This window comes from Cygnus atratus, chromosome 2 (assembly GCF_013377495.2).
Source record: "Cygnus atratus isolate AKBS03 ecotype Queensland, Australia chromosome 2, CAtr_DNAZoo_HiC_assembly, whole genome shotgun sequence".
NCBI classification, from domain to species: Eukaryota; Metazoa; Chordata; class Aves; order Anseriformes; family Anatidae; genus Cygnus; species Cygnus atratus.
In genome coordinates this window covers 85,633,417-85,652,088 of record NC_066363.1, presented here as the reverse complement: position 1 = coordinate 85,652,088, position 18,672 = coordinate 85,633,417, and the positions used below count along the sequence as shown (strand labels likewise).

The window sequence follows — 18,672 nt, the reverse complement described above, 5'->3', positions numbered from 1 at the left end:
CTTAGGGTTTTTTTTGTAATTGGGATGCTTCTTGTAAAATTACAACTTTTCTACTTAGAGATTTTTATGAGAAATATTTGAGATTCTGCTTAGTATAAAGTATCTGAGGGTACTTGAGCTTTCTGTTTCTTTCGTTCATCTGTAGTATGTTCTTACTGTGTTTTTCATGAGGATTTAAATACCTTTTTACCTTTCAGAGTACTAAATATGTCAGTCATCTAAGAATTAATTTTTACTCTTGCTTCCTAAGGAAATGTATGCAATTGCCCATGTTCTGTCTGCTCTTCAATCTGTCTAGTTCTGCACCCAAATAACTTTAATTCATAAATTTCCACCATCAGCTCTGAAACAAACAGAAATCTGAAAGAACACTACATTCTTTTATGAAAAATGTGAACTTTGTCATGACAGAGACCTTGCCTGAATTGGAGCTCTTGCTAAGACCAATTTAGGAATATGGCAGTTGTTACCAAGCCTGACCAGGCAGCACCTGATCACTAGTTCTAGGCCAGTTATAACAGCCACTGGCCTGCATGAGGAGTTGGAATTATTTCATAAATAAGGAAATAAAGGGGTAAAAGGAACCTGTAGAAATCCAGACTTCATTTATTTTTCTACTCCCCAAACTGCTCGTTTTTGAAAGGGCAGTTGCTGTATGGGCAAACCATCTCTTTGCATTTCGATCATCTGTCAAATTAGCTATCATGCAGCTATACTATTGCTGGAAATTAAATGTATTAAATGTTGGAACTCCAACTTCCTACATTTATAGGTGTGGAAACATGAACTAGAACTACACAGAGTTCCCTGGGCAAGAGTGCTGTATGCAATAGCCGGAGAGCCTTCTAATACATTACTAAAATAATAGTATTAGGCATAGTATATGGTGGCCATGCGAATTAATGATTTACACTATGGCTGAGCATATCCTATTTAAAATGCTGTTTTTCACTTTCTTTTAACTGTATTAACTGTACAGTGTTGTTCTTTCTAGCTGAATTTTCCCTGAATCTAAAACCTTAAAGATTCCAAAGAAATATAGAATTGTTTCCTAGCTTGGCTAGTCACACCACAGACCATCAAAAGAAAGGTCCAATGGGAAGAGAGACTATTCATCTTCGCAGAGCCAGAGAAATTGCACCTTGGCAGTGATACAAGATTTTCTTTTTTACTCCCATTAATGTCTATACAGACATTATAAATTATAGCCTTTCTTGTCCACCCCTCACCTTCCATTTCCTGAGCTTTCTTATTTAGAAGAAAACTGGGCTCAGACTTCAAAAGTTGTTTTCTTTTTCTTTGGTGAAAATTCTGCTCATCCAAGAACTGCAGTAAATCCAAAGAGTATCTCAAAAAAAAAAAATCCTATAAATAAACTGGTGGCTTTCCAGTTAGGTGAACTCTGTAGAGAGCATTGATTTTATTTTTGTTATTTGAATAGTTAGTAAGTTATTCAACTGATTTGTCTTTTAGTTCAGAATCACCCTATATTATAACTCCTTTATTCATATGTAGCATAGTACTTCCGTGTATACATGTACATGTGTAGGCAGCTTTCATCAACTGAACTAGGAAATTGCATTATTAAAGTGCAATCTATACAACAGACTGCTTTTTCTGAGCAACTCAGTTAACTTTACAACTCTCTTGAGAAATTAGTCATAGCTACTTAACTTTGTCTTCATTTGCTTTTAAATATAATCTGTTTTGTTAGTTAAGCACTAGACATCAAACCATTTTATCGTCTCTGGTACTAAAAAACACATCTGCCTGAATGTAAAAATACAATTCAGAAAATGCTGTATTGCCTGGAAGTACACACAGTGTTCTGTAGATCAAAAGAAGGGAGAGATCAGGCATGGTCGATCAGGTGTCCTTGAGTGACTAGAGGTACCAGCTAGTACTTGGAGTACTTAGAGATGCTTCTCAGTGGTTCCTTGGTGTTCCTTGCATTAATTTTTTATTCATATTTAGATCACATTTTGTAGACATTGAATTTAGGTATTGATCTAACAGAAAACCTTGCCACAGTGTACAGTTAATGTATGTATGTAAAGGGATCCAGGTGGCCAAGGAGATGTACTTGCTTCTCTGCTGCCTGTATAGAGAACTGCTGTATGACTCAGTATTTCTATCTGGAAAATTGAGTGGGAGGTTTCTAGAGTTTATCAATATTACTGTTTGTGTTTTCCCTCCATACATTGTTTGTAAGGGAGCTTAACTAGGTTCATGCAGTACTGTCTTTAAGGTCATCCTATGCTTTTTATGCTGGTCAGTTACCATTGCTGGTTATACCTTTTTTGGTCTAGTCTCAGTCTTGTCCAACTTGACAGGGGCCAGAGCCCAAACCATGTTACATAGGCTATTAAGGTACTCCTTGCTTCTGTTATACGGCTTTTGATTACAGCTTTTTCTGCACAGTTGATAAGAGCTTTCATAGCAAAATGAAGAGCGCTTCCCACCAGAAAAGCCACATCATCTTCATCTTCATTTATTCTCTGAAACGGATCTGCTGGGTGGGGAGGGAAATGGAGGAAAAGAAATGGGCTTGTAGGGTTGTAGCCTGGAGAAATGACAAGGCAGAAGTCTACTCTGACTCAGGATTTCATTCTAATGAATGAAATGATGCAGAGCATGGAGTCTTCTCAGAGCAGGTGCCTGACAGAAGGACAGGAGGAATTTTTATACAATTGCATGCTGATTAGAACACTAGATTAGGAAGTGGCAAGCTTGGTTAAGTTTCCCTTGGTCTGAAAAAATTTGAATTTGTTCTTTCCAGGAGAATGCATATGAGAATTTACAGCAAACCCTGGATGGTGCTCATCTCCACCCTATGTGTTGAAACTGGACTGCTGTTCAGGAAAAAATAAATCAAGATTTAGGAGAAGAGAAACTCAGAAGTATTTGTATTTTCCATTAGTCAATTGTGTTTCATTCAATAACTTACTGACAAAAGCAGAAATACTTACTGAAGCAGCACAGATAAAACAGCTGTTGGTCTGAGTTAGAAACCATTTCATCCTTTTCCTGGAAATTTTTTTCTAAGTCAGTCGCTTAGTGACACATTTCTGAATGAACTCCACACTAGCCACAGGAATTAACGATATTTTGAACACAATTTCAATCTACATATTCACTTACGTTCTTACATCTTACATCTACACTAAGTATGGCAATAGGCTTTGAGCAGCCTAATTCAGGTGCTGGAAGCCAGCACAGAGCTTCATGTGGGCTGAATTACCCCATTGAGAATCTGAAAAGCCTGGTTAATTAGCTTCCTTGCCTGTCAGTCACTTGTTTCCATCTATTTTCTCACTTCAGCTGGTTCAGTCATAAAACTGTAATCTGTTTTTCTATGCCTGTGAAGATGATACTCATAATTTACTCCTCTATCTAGCTATCTCAGTATGTTTTTTAATTTTGGTTGGTTGTATTCCTTATGTTTTGCAGTAGTCAATAACTTTATGAATCTGGACGGTACGTTTAGCAAGTTCATTTGAAGCTTTTGAAGAACTATCTGTACGTAGAGATTTGTAAGGCTGCACCTGGAGTATTCTGTCCAGTGATGTCCCCCCCTGAGAGAGATAGATATACTGGAAGAGTCCAGTGGAGGGCTACCAAGATGGTGAAGGGACTGGAGCAACTAACTCTTCTATAAGGAGAGGCTGAGAGAGCTGGGATGGTTCAGCCTGGAGAAGAGAAGGCTTGGGGCAAAATATCAGTGTGGGTAAATACTTGAAGAGAGGGTATATAAAGGAGATGGAGCCAGGCTCTTTTCAGTGGCACCTACTGCCAGGACAAGAGCCAGTGGGCACAAGCTGAAATATAAGAGGCTCCCTCTGAACATCTTGAAATGTTTTTTTGCTGTGTAGATGGCTGAGCACTGGCACAGGTTGCCCAGAGAGGTTGTGGAGTCTTCCTCTTGGAGATCTTCAAAAGTCAGCTGGGCACAGTCCTGGGAAACCTGCCCTAGGTGGGCCTGCTTGAGCGGGGAGGGGGGGAATTGGACCAGATGACCTCCAGAGGTCCCTGCCAACCTAAACCATTCTCTGATTCTGTGACAACTCATGACAGCATTGATCATTAATTTTGATTAACATCAGTTTACACTTTGTGGCAAAAAACTTTCCACTGCATATCTGAGAATTTTCTGTGCCCAGTGATCTTTATTTTAAGGCATTTGTTCTCATTTAACAATTTCATTTCAAAAACCAGCTGTGACTGTCAGTTTGTACACACTACCCTTCTGCTGTAATCTCTCACAAGTTCTTTGTTCACTAATCCATGTCTGCTGAGAGCACCATGACGTTACTGACATCAAAGCAGAATCAAGCAGTGATGATTTAAAATGAAATATAAAACTGTTTTGAGTTCAAAAGCTTTTCTGTAGTCATCTCTCTTGCACTCAATTCAGAAGAAATGTTACATTTAAACTATTTTTATCCTGATTTTAAGCAAATTAATTTCTCGCGTTCATGTACTGTTGTACACATCGAGCATCTGATGCTGTAAGCCTGAAAGTAAATTTTATAGATTTAGCTTTGTGTTTTAGGCAAATGCAGTGTTTTGACAGTAGCTAAAAGCGTATTCTAGAGGAGAGATGTTACCTCTTGCAATGTAAATGTTGCTCAGCCTCAGCAATGTTGATGTTTATAGCTGACTGACAGGTGGTTGTGGGTCAGGGTGAGAAAATGCAAGTCTGGATGTTGACATTAGTGTCTTTTTACCCTTTAATCGTATGTCACTGTAAAAGAAAATGTCTTTCCAGAAGAAGTTGGCAATCATGTGGCTTCTGGTGTTGTTTCTAGGAGCCGTAGCTATCATTTTACAGCAGTAGATCATGCTCCCACCTAAATAATACTCAACAGTGGATGTAGAACATGAGCTGAATTTATTTTTTGGTAAGTGTATACCTCATAGAATAGACAAATTTTGTTCATTATTGTTCTTATTTCATCCTAAATGAAAACAGAATAGTTGCGGGGGCTTTTCCACTGATTGTGAAGGCTTTTTGAAAGGTGAACCTTGGCTAGGAGTCAAACAAAAGCAAAATATGTAATTGCTGCAGCAATCTTTCATTGCAGGTTAGGTCTGTAATCTGCTAATTTAAATAAGTTTCTTGACACATTTTTTTTTAACCCCCTAGATATTGGCAAATGTAATCATTTTCATCTGTGGAAACTTGGCAGGAGCATACCACAAACACCTCATGGAACTGGCACTGCAGCAGACGTATCAGGACACATGCAACTGCATCAAATCCCGTATCAAGTTGGAATTTGAGAAGCGGCAACAGGTAAAGTCACAGTCATGTTTGGGTCTGTTTTGATGTTTTCACGCTGTCACCTCCCTATTTGTTACTGTATGATCATGTTTGTCAGTGCAGGAACATTTATTGAATTACTGAAAGTGATTTGATGAAATATACAAAATCTTTTGTATGGGGTTTTCCACAATTTCCATCTGAATATAAGATGGCATTATGATTATTTGTGTCATCATATGCATATTTTCTTCTATTCTTCTTTCTTCTTCTGTTTGTTTTATGAAAATATTTTTTTATAAGGGAAGTGGAAATGCTATATAGATAGTTTTTGTTTCTTGTTGTTGTCCTCATTGGATGAGCTGTGTGATGTACTTGCATGCTTTGGGAATCATCAGTTCTTCATGCCCAAGACTGGTACTGTAAAATCATTGCCAGAAGATATTACTGCACTGTTCTTGAAAAGTATTTGAAACTACAATACTGATGAATCATGTGATATAGTTCTAGGGGTCAGGTATGTTAAGAAGAGCTAGGGGAATTGCATAATGAGACTATCTGTCATTTATTGTAGCAGCTGAATAAAAGGCTTCTCTGATTGCTTTATATAGTTCTTTGTCTCTTTGCAACTTCTTTACTGTGCCTATCATCCTGACAGATAGGTGTTTCATTTAAGAAAATTTGAAATACAAATTAGTTCATCAAGTAGTAAAGAAGATAGGTGTATTTTGCTCTCAAGGTCACCAGACTGAAACTTCTATGAACTCTTACGGGTCAGAGAATAGAGCCCACTGATAAATTTATCAAATTAAGGCATGTACACACTTCAGTGTATTGCAGGTCTGCATTTGGACATTTTTGTTGCTAATAACAGATGGATCAATGACTCATTAAACTGAAGTAAGCAAAGTATGCAATGAATGTTAATGATTTTTCTGACCTCTGATAAACAACTGGATCATCTGATCTTCTTACGTAGATTTCTTCAGCCTTTATCCTCTCAACCCTATAACATTCATCTTAACCCATGTCACAGTTTTTGCAGCTAAAAAGACAAGGGGATGCATATCTTGTCACAACACTTATGAATGCCAGATATTTAAATGTGAAAAGGTAAATGAGGATTAATTTGAGAAGAACTCTTCTCCAGAGTGATGTACTTCTGTGTCTGCAAGCTTTAGTCCAGAAGTGGATGTGCTTCAGTGTCTTTTAATACTGTTTGTTTGCTAAGATGATCATCCCCATTGTTAGTATTAAGGTAGCAAGTCAATAATATTGATGGCTATTTATAGAGGATAGAGATACATTGAAACACAAGGAGCAGGTGCATATTAAAAAACACTGGGTTTGATCAAAACCTTTATTAGCCTCTGAAAGGTTGTAGTCTTACCCTTGAAACGATATCTTTTTCACACACATAAAATAATAATTCAGTGAGAAGCACCACAAGCTACTTTTACACAAGTGCAGAGCGTAGGATGCGCTTCTAAATGCTTAGGGCTCTAGATCAAATTTGCACTCATGGACATCATGTCTTTTCTGATTGTTTATGTAATAGGTACAATTCATATTCCAAATTACTCCATTAATTTCCTCCTAATTTGTTTGAGAAAAGAGCGATCCAGATATAGTTGGCTGTTGCTTTTCAATTGTTTTCTTTGTTTTTGAATAACCTTTCTGTGAACACCATTTTTATTATATTAGTAGATATGTATATTGAATTACCACTCAACAATTATTCTAAAGAACTCAAGAGAAACACTGAATTCAGTGTTTTCAAGGGAGACTAACACATGTTAATATCTGGTGAAACAGGGGTGTGTGTATATATACCCAGATACAAGTTAGAAGTATTGTATCTACACCGCTGTGTATTTCTGTGAAGGCACAGCAAAGGCTGGCTACTCCCAAAGGTGATGACATCTCCCAGAAGAGTTGGGGTCTCACGAGCCCTGTCCCACAGTACAAGGTGAGCTGGCCAAAACCAGTACTGGCTGCAAGGGTCAAGTGAGAGTCCAGAACATCAAGAAAGTTTGTGGTGATGAGATCTGAGGCCAAGAAGGAAGGTCAGGGTCAGATCCAGCAATTGCTAGGCAGGTCTGAGGTGAAGCTGGGACGTCAACCAAGGACCAAGATATGATGGGATCCACAGCCAGGTCCTACAGCATAACTCAGGCAGGGCTGAAGACCCAGGGCTGAGCTGAAATGGGGCTTCTAGGCCCATGGGCAGAGGTGGTGGCTGGAGGCCCAGGTGAGGCTGTTCAGGCCTATGAATGTGCTCAAGGTCTTCACAATTTCATATGATTTATTGCATAGATGTAATACTTAGGCTTGGTTTGGGTTTGCCCTGTATAATATGTGCTTGCCTACAAGTGTATATGTTTAGATGTTTGCGTATTAGGAGCCATGACTTTTATGAACTGTTTATTTATTTATTTATTTATCGTCTGTTTTTTTTTTTTTTTTTTTTAATCCCATTAGTGTTGTGAAAATCAGTTTCAAACTCCTGTGGCAAAAGGCGTTATTTTGTATGCCTGCTTTGGTGTTTCTCACACAGCTTTTCTAACTTTTCAGTGTACATAAAACGAATTGTGAAACTATTCTGACCTCTGTAGATTTGCAACCTTATTTCAAGATACATATTTAAAATAGCCTCTCATAACATTATGTGTCTCACTGATACAGCCTGGCTGACAGTTTGTAGGGGTAATGACTCACTAACACTGAGTACAAGATCTTGATGCTGACAAGTAGTTAACATAATTGCTCTTCTCTCTTTCTTCTGGTGCTTTGTATTATAAGGCATAGGAATAGTCTAAGAAGTTCTTACAACAGACTGGAGAGATCTTTGTAAGGTGTTGGTGTTCAGTGGGTTCTCTAAAATGTTATCTTTGAAAAGGAGGCAGTATAATGATGGTTTTGGAAACAACACTCAGGTAGCAGATGAAAATGAATGAGATTTTAAATCATTGAATGGCATTTTAATTTTTTCACTGAAACATGGTGAACCATTCATTACAAGCACTGCAATACTTCAAAATTGCTTTAAAATGAGTCCAAAACAGAAAGACCTCATGCATTTGTGATATTTGAGGCCATTAGTGAAGAGCAGAAACATTTGAAATATATTATTTGGAGTGAATATTATAAAATGTGGATTCTTGTAAGTTCAATTAATGCATTTTTAAAATGTAGCCTATTAATATTTTCAGGAACATAGCACAGTTTTTCTGAGGGCTTCCTGGCTTTCATTCTTTTAGAGAATGGTTTGGGTTGGAAGGGGCCTTAAAGATCACCCAGTTGCAACTCCCTGCCATGTGCAGGGACACCTCCCACCAGACCAGGTTGCCCAAAGCCCCATCCAGCCTGGCCTTGAACACTTCCAGGGGTGGAGCATTCACAGCTTCTCTGGGCATGCTAGGAGAAACTTAAAAACTCATCTGCACCAATTGTTAGGCCTCAACTAATTGCGGGCAAAAGGGAGCGCACTGCGAATACACAGCTCAGAATATATTCTGAGTCTAATTAAAGTCTTAACAATCTAGTGAAAATACAATTATTAGCAGTATTTCAGTTACAATAACAGTAACAGTCACAGTCCAAATTATCTAATTAACTCGGAAAAGTGTAAACAACTAAAACTGTTATGAAGAAAACCTTCCAATATCTTCCCTTTTTCTCTGCCATTGTCCTCAGCCTTGTGTAGACATGCTGCCCAGCAATGCGGGATTGCCACTGCTAGTGTCAGGCCATGTGATTTGTACTACGCTCGCAAGGCCTCAGGATGGATTGATAGATAGTTACACACACAAACTGTTTCCCAGTTGCCCATAAATAAGATTTTGAGTGTGACACTTTGCGTGCCCCTCAGGGTCCTGAGGTGAATGATACTGGTGTTACTTGAGCATAAAGCTGTGCGGGGGTGACAGACCCTGCCTTGTGCCCTCCTGGAGCAAAGCTGGCACCGGGGAGGCAGCAGGCCCCTGCCCACCAGGCCATGGCTCCCTCCATTAAAATCAGGCCAAGGAAAGCTCAGAGAAGTCTAAATATGGTGTGTGAAATAAAGAGCTTCTAATGTTGTGGTAAAAAATGTATTTTCAGGGCTACAGAGGCCTTGAGCACTTCATCTATTATTGAACTTAGATCTGTTTGGGTCAAGGTATTGGACAATGGTCCTGAGGTCCCTTCCAACCTGCTGCTTCTGTGAGCCTGTAGTTTTCTTTAATGTCTTTCTGAATGCTGAAAAATGCATGAATGCTGTGATTTCAAATAGAGACAAATGAAAAGATAAGTGTCTTCTTGCATCATATCCTATAAAGGCAAATGAATGGTGTCTGTATAAGAAATCCTATTGGGTATTAACAAAATTCTTCCAGGTTTCTGACTCTTGCTTACTGAAGAGTAACACAAGAAATATGTAGCCATTTTTATTCCAACTTGTTGATGAGAATAGTAGTGATTTTGCAAGAAGTGTATGTTTGTTGTCAAAAGTGAAGTGATTCGAAAATTACATAGGGCATATCCGTACCCATTACTACTTCATTAAGTTTTTATTTCCCAGTCTCTGAAGAAGTATTATTCAGAACTGAAATGGATTAAATAAGCACGAAGGTATTACGATTAGAAGAATGTTTTCTAGTTATTTTTGAGTCTGCAATTAAGTTTCCTCAGAGGTTCAATATTTCAACAGAAAATCCAAAACTTGATTTAAAAAAAAATATTTGAATAGGTTCCTGGTTTTCAACTGGAGACTTGAAAGTACTTCTTTTGATTCTGCATTTCAGAAATGTTTCTCTACTGTTTTCATGCTAAGTCATTTCACATGATCAGTATTTTTAAATAGTAAATCAGTACACATTGGTAAATTTAAATTAATGTATGCATTGGTTGGTTTAAACTTAATGGTGTTGTGCATAAGATCTTTAGATACAGATATGTTCAATGCAGACGGGCAAAAAGTGGGTCACTTGTTCAAGGTCCAAAATATGAATTTATGAACCTGCTTTGGGCAATGAGTTTTGATGGGTCCATCTGTCTTAGTTTGTTTTGAGCTATGTTATGCTTTAGAAAGCACATTTCACTGATAAATTTCATATGGCTAATAACATACTTTTATAGAGTATATCAGTTGCTTATGGTTGAAAATAATGACTATACAATGACTAAATAAAATGACTATGTAATATTTGTGATACCTTTCTGCTTTTTCCATCGCAGTTATCCTTCTCATCCTACAGTAGCTGTTTAGTACCGTTATTTCTGTTTATGACCCCTATAATGTGTTTCATGGACATTATAATGGTGATTATGGTTTAGTGTAATGTGTGAAAGAGGTAAAATATCACATGAAAGTTAGCATTGTACAACAATGTACAACAAAGCAGGAAGCTTGATTTAGTAGAAGTGGTAATAGGGAGAATAACTTAAGTTATTGTAAGTATTAATACTTTCCATTGTACGCTTCTATATTCTGTAACTGTAATTTGATGTGGAAGATCATTTTTAAATTATTTCACTCAAAAATCACTGTCACATGCATCTTTGCTTTATTAGGTCTGTCAGAGAAGTGGACGCGTATATAACAGCCTCACAGTTTAATCATTTTGGAAAGACAATTATTCTTTTAATTCTGTTTTATCAGTGTCAGTGGTTCAAGATTATTTTTAGACATCAACAAAGGTCTTTGAAATAGGGTGTTTGGTTTTTCTAAGGAGTTGTTACTGGTCCGAGCTGGACAAATTCTGATAATGAGGTGTATCCAGAATGATACTTTGGGCTTGTCCCTATTGACCACCATTTTCTTACTAGAGATTTATTTACAAAGCCCAGTTCATCAGAGCTAGACAACCTGTTTTTCAGCTCTTTACAGGAAAGTCTTGTGTTTTCTAAATATTGTTAGGGATTGCTTTGTCAGGATATTGGTGACTACAATGGAACAATGTTCTTTCCAAGCTCTGGAACATACATTTAATTTTTGAATATTTCTGGGGAAAAAAAGTGTATTTAAGTGCACGGAATGGATAGAGAATAATTAGGGTTCTCCTGGTAATGGTAGTAGAACAAGTGAAACTTTAACCATCATTCGTAGTGACTGTGCAGTAGCTGCTGGATTACCCGAAAGATTTTTCCACTTCTTTAAATAGCCTAATTCTGTTAATAGCATCATTACGTGCACTGTAAATGTACCCCTGACATTTACTCTGCTTTAATAGTGACTATACTGTTCATTCACTTCAATTGTAGTTGGAGACATCTCAGTATAGCCTGGTTCATTCTGCCTTCTGTCATTCAACAAGGAAAATGGAAATAAGAACGCAATTTTGTATTTTCTTTTAGGGTGAGGTGCTTAAGTTTAGTATGTTCTGTATCTGGTAATAACAAGCATTACCAAACAAGTATCTGTCATTTATGGCAAAGAAGATGGTAGTGCTATGAGAGGCACCTAGAAGGCATTAAAGTTAATACATTTATTTTGCATAGCTTTGCATATAGCACAGAATTATAATATTTCCCAGATGTGCTTCCCATCCCCCTCCATCCACTGGATTACAATTCCTGCTCCCTCTTCTTTACTGCTGCAAACATTTCAATACATTTATTAGAAAGCTTTCAGTTTGTGGGGCATCAATTGCTTTTTTTTTTTTTCCTCTTATTTGATTGCAGCTCATGCTACTTGTTGGTTAAATTCATGCTTTCTTAGTGCTAAACAGACTGCTATGATTTTTGAAAAAAGGGTCTCAGACAGTAGGCTAGTCAATAAATGTAACAGTTACTGGAAAAAAGATTTCCTGCTCCCTATGACTTGTGAGTCTCAAAAAGTGACTGTGGAACATCCTTTGTACAGCACAGGCTGACAAATAAGGCACTACAGGCTTTTATTATCCAAGTCAGTTACGGTGCTTTACTTTTGTGTCATGACCATGACTTGTAGATCAAAAGACAGTAGCAAAGGTAGTGATAGAAAGTACGCAGGCTTCATATATATGCCTTGCTGACCAGGGCTTTTTTGAGGCAGAAAAGATACTTGTTTTTCTTTTTTTGCCTGCAAATTGATGTACTACATTAGCAACCTGCATCTCGTTTTAAGACCTGGAGTTATTCTTTCAGAATCTTCAGTGTTTCAAAAATTGCTTAGGGGCTTCTGCCCTGTCAAGAGAGAATCCTGAAGGATCGGTTGGCCCCCCTCTGCCCACACCTTTTCAGTTTACCCCTTCAGAAAACTCCAAAGATCCGTTGGGTGTTGGGTACTTCCCATTCAGTGTTTCCTGGGGTCTGAGAAATTTGTACAGAAATACTATTGACAGAAGACTACTTCTCTTATACAGCTTTCAGATTTTTGCTCTGCTAAATTGTTTGTGGGTCCTATGAGAGATCCCTTGTGTAGAAATGCTTGCCATGATCTGAAATGTGCCTTTCACTGGAGGGAATGTATGTTTCATTGTTAGGGGGAGAGGTATCATCCCTGGAAGCCTAGTTATCCATAAGAAGACCCTCATAATGTCCACCATTTTGAAATGAAGGGCTTAGCAAACATCTTGGACAAGTATCTACTGCACATGTCAATAGAGACACTGCAGTTCCTGCATGTAATGCTTTTTTTCCTACCTCGGGACTTCATAGATAGAAAAGGTCCCTTACTATTTTGCAGTGAAGTAGATGAGATTTCAGCAGCTTCTCTCAGTGGGTAGATCTGCAGTAATTTATAACATCTAACATCCTCAGATAAACCAATGAGTCATGCTGCTTTGTTTTGTTTTAAAGAAAAATCTGTAGTTTAAGCAGATACTAATTGCCACATTTTCATAGATATTCCGATAATTATGATGAAATATACAGCTGGCAGGCAAATGTTAATTTTTGTCATGCCACCTGCAATTTTGTCAGCCACATCAGGAAAACTAAAATTAATAGCTAAAATGTAGTTCTTTTTGAAAAACAGAATATCTTTTGACAGTGAGTCCAAAGTTTTCAATTGTTAATTATTCCCATAATTAATTGCCTCATTTTTAAAATTGACATTTTATTTCCAGCTACAAGTTGTTTAAGTTCAGCTGGATCCCTTTGTCCTTACCTTCCTTGTTATGTCATTCTTCAGCTCTCTACATTAAATAAAATCTGCCCTACAAATAGGGATTACAGGATATCGTACCTTTAGTAACCATACACAGATTCTGCTAACCAAGAGGCCCCTTCCAATCTTTTTTTCACCTACTGAACATCTCGGTCGTGTCACAGACGTTCTCATAATATTACAAATAGAAAACACCAAGCTCTAATAGGAAGTTCCAGGCATCTGATTATTCTTTTGCCTTTTTATTGAACTCATTCGTGTTTCCTTATATCATTTTTATAGCAAGCATCTCTGAACACACTGTTACCAATAATGTTCTCAGTGAATATCCGATGAAGAGGTAAAGATCCAAGAAATAAGTCTTTTTACAAGTCTGTGGGTCACATTGGCCTTGTTAGCAGCAGCAGCATGCTGGCAGATTCTGTTTATTTGGTTAAATATCATGAACCCAATATTATTCCCAGAATTATTGCTTCCAATGGCCTCCATATAGTAAATAGGTGCTTTGATTCTGAATTAATATCCTTTGGGTATTTTAAATACTCCGTGTATTGCTGCTCACAGATACTTATGTATTTTTCTAGCCTTGTTAATAATCAGGTTATTCTTTAGGTCACTTCTAAATAATTTTTATTTTTCATTTGACTGTCCATACAAATGTTCATATTGGCAGTGCACATGTGCTAAACAAGTTAAGCTGGGAACATTTTAGAGCCATGTACCACTGTACTCCTCCTCCCTGCTGTTTTGTGAACACATCATACAAGGTAAGGAGTGTTAACTGTCCTAAGGTCTTCTCCCCAGTCTGGCTAAGTTGGAATATTTTTCAGAAGTTCATTTCCTTGTCAGCGGCCTAGTTAGATGTTACTTCTTACCATTTCCACATTGTCAGCTAATCAACTTTCCCATCCTGTGGTATTCTCTTCCTCTTCTCTCCTGACCCTTTTTTAAGCTTCTCTCTGAATGCAGAGGGCTTCAGACTGTAGGAAACACCCCTTTGAAAATACATTATTTCCAAGTACATGAAACAAAAGGCCTGTTCCGAGAAGCAGATGTCAAGTTTAGAAGCCCTTTCCACAATGCTCTAGGAGTTGAGCTGGTCGCTTGCAAGGCAAGATTGCTAATAATGCTTAGGAAGAAAGATGTAAGAAGCTGTAGCAGGGTCTCCCTCCTTCGCTTAGGAGCTGCTTTTCTGCTGATGCTCACCCTTGGTGGAGCCTCAGCCAGGTGGGGACCTGACCTACACTTTAGCTGCAGTGCAGTCACACCTGTGCCACCTGCCTTGTTGATTCGGTCCCTGACCCATGGACTTGACTTTAGGGCTTATGTTCAGGCATGCATGCCACAATGTACTTGGTTAGAGATCATTGGACTGTGGCTTACCCTGCTTACCATCTCCAGAGATGATCTTCACCCTGACTTACTGACAAGACTTCCTAGTTCTTTGTTGGTGAGGTCTTGAGGCTTGCCTTCCTTGCTCTGGCTCTTGCCCCCCCAGCTTCCATTCCCTTACAAAACAGCCTGCCCTTGCAATTAGGGAAACTAAAGTTTCTTGTATGGTGCTCCATCAGCGCATCTTCAAATGAATTGTGCTTTGACTTGGATCTTTTATCTAATCCCCTCTTCTAGACAGAAGAAACAAACATTCTCAAAAATATTTTGTGGATCTCAGGCAAGGGCTCTATTTCCTGTGAAAGTCACTGGCAGGGTGTTTCTCCATGACTGTTCGCTCCTGACTGACAACTTCTAGCTGTCATTCTGTCTCTTTTCTAGCTTTGGCACCTCTACCTGAACTTTGTGAGGGTACAGGTCATTCAAGGAAAGCCAAAGACGTATACGGAGACTTGAAAATACCTTAATACCTGTCAAACAGTGGCCACCATGTGTCCACAGGATAACACATTGTTGATCTCCTGACTATGTTTTGCTCCAAAGCAATCTTCTCATATAGATCTGGATACGTTTTTTGGAGCTACCTTTACTTTGCCCCTATGTTGTCTCATTTGACATTCACGTTGTGAAAAGTTGGTGTGAATGCCAAAATGACGTTGCCTCCAGCTACTGCTGGGAGATGAAGGGCAAGAGAAGCAGGCTCATGTTTAAACACTAGTAGGTATCATCTCCCATATCTCCAAAGGTGATTTTCAGGATCATTTTCATGAATCTTTTGAATCCTGATGTACTATGTGATATTTGCTCTTTCACTCGTTCCCTCATCCCAAGGTAAGACAAGACACAAGGTAAGTCAAGATAACTTTAATTGTCCTGGTATAGATAAGGCAGCTGATTTCAGGACTTCCTTCATCTGTTTCTGCACACTGTTGTGAAATGTGCTCTTGGGCCACACCCCCACATAAAGGAATTGGAGGGAACTCTGCATCTCAGGAACTCTGAATATCATCATCTGGAACCTGACGATCCTTGGGTTTTAAATGCTATCAGTGAAGATGATCCTCACAGCTGGAAGAACAAGAGTCCATAAAGTTTTTATGGGTGACAACATATTTGTTTTGGCTCTCCTGTAGTTCTTGAGGAAGTCACTCTGCATTTGATTCCAAAGTATCCAAGAATTAAGAATATCAGTTCTCTATCTACTTAGGAAAACTTCGCTTGCTATTTTGGGATTGTACTTGCCAAACTGATGGATTTTAGATTTCTTTCATCTGTCTGCAGGATGTTTTCTTAGCAGACTCATTTGGGTTTTTCCACTGGATAGAAATCTGATGTTTGTGTGGAATCTAAACATGATTTTGATTAGTGTAATAGGAAATCATTTCAGCAATAGCTTCTTGTTTCTTCCTCAACCTCCTCATGCAACAAGCTGTGCTTTTCGTGATGATTGAACTAGTGTAGAAGAGGTGGAAGTCAGCATCACCAGCCCCATTTATACCAAGTTTTACAGGGCAGGGTCAGACACTGTATGCAACCAAGGGTTTCCCAGTGTCCCATTCTTTTAGTGTTTTATTTCATAGATGGCATTCATCTTTGGTGCATAGCGGGTATGGAAATGTCTTTGTTTTCTTATATGCAGCATAATTTCTCAGAAGGATTTGTCGAGTTTTCCTTTACAAAGAAAAACCCTTTCCTTCCTATTAGAAAGGTTACTGGATTTAGCAGTTTGTACTCAGACAGTGTTAGGATTATGACAGTCTTTTCCCTTAAGTCACCAGACTCCTCTTCTGGCAGCCCTTTGATATTTGAGGCGTTGCATAGAATCCTGCATGTGATGTACACGTGGATGCTTACTCAAATGAGAGACTACGAGTATATAGTTTGTCTAGGAATTGTTTCCCTGAAGGATGTTCATGGCCTGTGTGCCCTCCTGATTCTCAGAACCACATTTTATGTTTTGTCGTATTTTGTTCCTTTCTTTTAAGTCTTTCAGGTTGAGAGAAATCAATTTATATGGTAGGGAAGGGCAGGTGATACGGGCAGGTCAAAACTGTTACTGCTAGGGCTAAAAGGTGCCTGTCCAACCTCAGGTGCTTGAGCCTCTACATACCTGAAACACCACTCCAAGAGTAAGGACACTGAGATATGTACTTTCCTGTTAGTAACAGTAAGTTTGTTTATTCTTCCAGACTATAAAATGTCTTTATGGAAACCAGTTATGTTTCAGACATGCTACGCAAAATATTCACATAAATATGCTCTGTAAACTGCATTTTGAAATCTGCCAGTTTGTTGGATTGTAACCCATTCAATCTGTGCTACTGTACTATTTTTTAAACCAGAATGTTGAGTAGCAACACTACATTGTGTGTTTGTAAAAAAATACTCTGGTTGGGAGCAGATGCAGTAATAAAGGAAGCAAACTCAAAAATTGCAGCTGCTTTAGCTCTTAATGTAGATGTTTGAAAAGAAGCTTTGCATATGATCATAGCTGAAAGAACATTTTACATTGTGATAAAAATTGGCTTAACTTTTTAAAAATGCTGTAGTGGTGAAAATAAACACCCTCCCTGAACTTCCACTCCAGGTATTCCCTTATTTCACTGAAATCTGACACTTTTCTTCTAAAGTCGTACCAAAGCCACTGATAAATTCTTTCCAGCCTCCTCCCGTTCTAATGTGTTTTCTGATGATAGAAATTCAAAAACATAAAGCAAGAGGGGAAAAAGGAGAGAGAAAACTAGGATGCATAGTTTTAAGGATTTACCACTTTTACATTCAGTTCTTACATATTTACTGAAACCAATTTGTGAACTTAATTTGTTCCCTTTAAAAAGAGGGATTTGCTTATAATGAAATGCTTGATTTCCATGAACAGAAGCAGAACAGTGGAATACAACCTATTATGTCTGTTTTCAAAATATAACTTAGTTGAAGGTTTCATTCCAACTTCAGAACGTTTTTGTAAAGTGCAGAAAAAGAAATCTCGAACGTGAAGAGGTGTTTAATCCTTCTCCTTGCTAGGTGGCAGGATCAAGCATACTTAAATCATTCCCAACAGATACCTGCCTAACCAGTTCTTCAAAATCTGGAGATTCTGCACCCTCCCTAGGTGATCAGTTCTCATCTTTGATAATATCTTTAATTAATCTTCCCATAATGCAACCTGGGACTGAACGTAACTGACAGGGGATGTGAATGAGGTCCACTCCCTTCCTCTTCACAGCCTGCTGTGCGCCTGAAGATTATCGCCCCCTCTCCCCTCAGGTTCCTCTTTGATAGAGCAAACAAGCACAGTTTCTTCCATTGTGGCTTGTTGGCCATGTTTTTTAGATCTCTGATATTTTGTTTTTGTGCTTTCACCAGTTGGTTCATATGGTTTTCTGTAATGTTAAAACACTTTGGCAGCATTGTTTCTTGTTAAGTTCAAGTTGGCATTTCAGAGGACCTTGAAATATGGTGTGATACTGCTCTTTCACCTTTACAATTCTGAACGTTTGTTTAACAATCAAACTCCTGGAGGTCAGATAGAATCAATGATTAAATCTGTTCTGTTCTCTACCAGTGCTAGACTGGAGCTGACTTCCCTGTTTAATCGATCTGTCACCACCCCATTTTTCATACTTGAATGTAGCTACATAAACCAGCTCACACTTAATTGAGATGCAGAAGATCTTCATTCAAAGACAAGTTCTTTCTACTCACTCCTTGCAACCAAAATCTAGTAGAAATCTGCAGTATTGTAACTCTTTTTACTCCAAAAGTGAGAAAATCACGTGGCACTTCGGAGTATTACAATTTAAAATGCTTTCCTGTTTTAAATGATTTTAGTACAAGCTAGCTGTCTGTGTAGGGTCCAAGAAAAAAATGGCTGCAAGGCTGACACCCCATAGTTGATTACTGGGAGGTTGGCAAGATCCCTGAAATCTCGTACCCTGGAGTTGCT

General features: G+C 38.3%; 1 protein-coding gene across 4 annotated transcripts in view; it reads left to right on the top strand.

The window, feature by feature from the left end:
- Positions 1–18,672, top strand: part of ADCY2 (adenylate cyclase 2) — a 216,387-nt gene that overhangs the window by 90,809 nt on the left and 106,906 nt on the right. For all 4 annotated transcript variants that reach the window (XM_035552763.2, XM_035552764.2, XM_035552766.2 and 1 more), the window contains exon 4: positions 5,147–5,296. In XM_035552763.2, the coding sequence (XP_035408656.1) occupies positions 5,147–5,296 (150 nt within the window). The remainder of the gene's footprint in view (positions 1–5,146; positions 5,297–18,672) is intronic.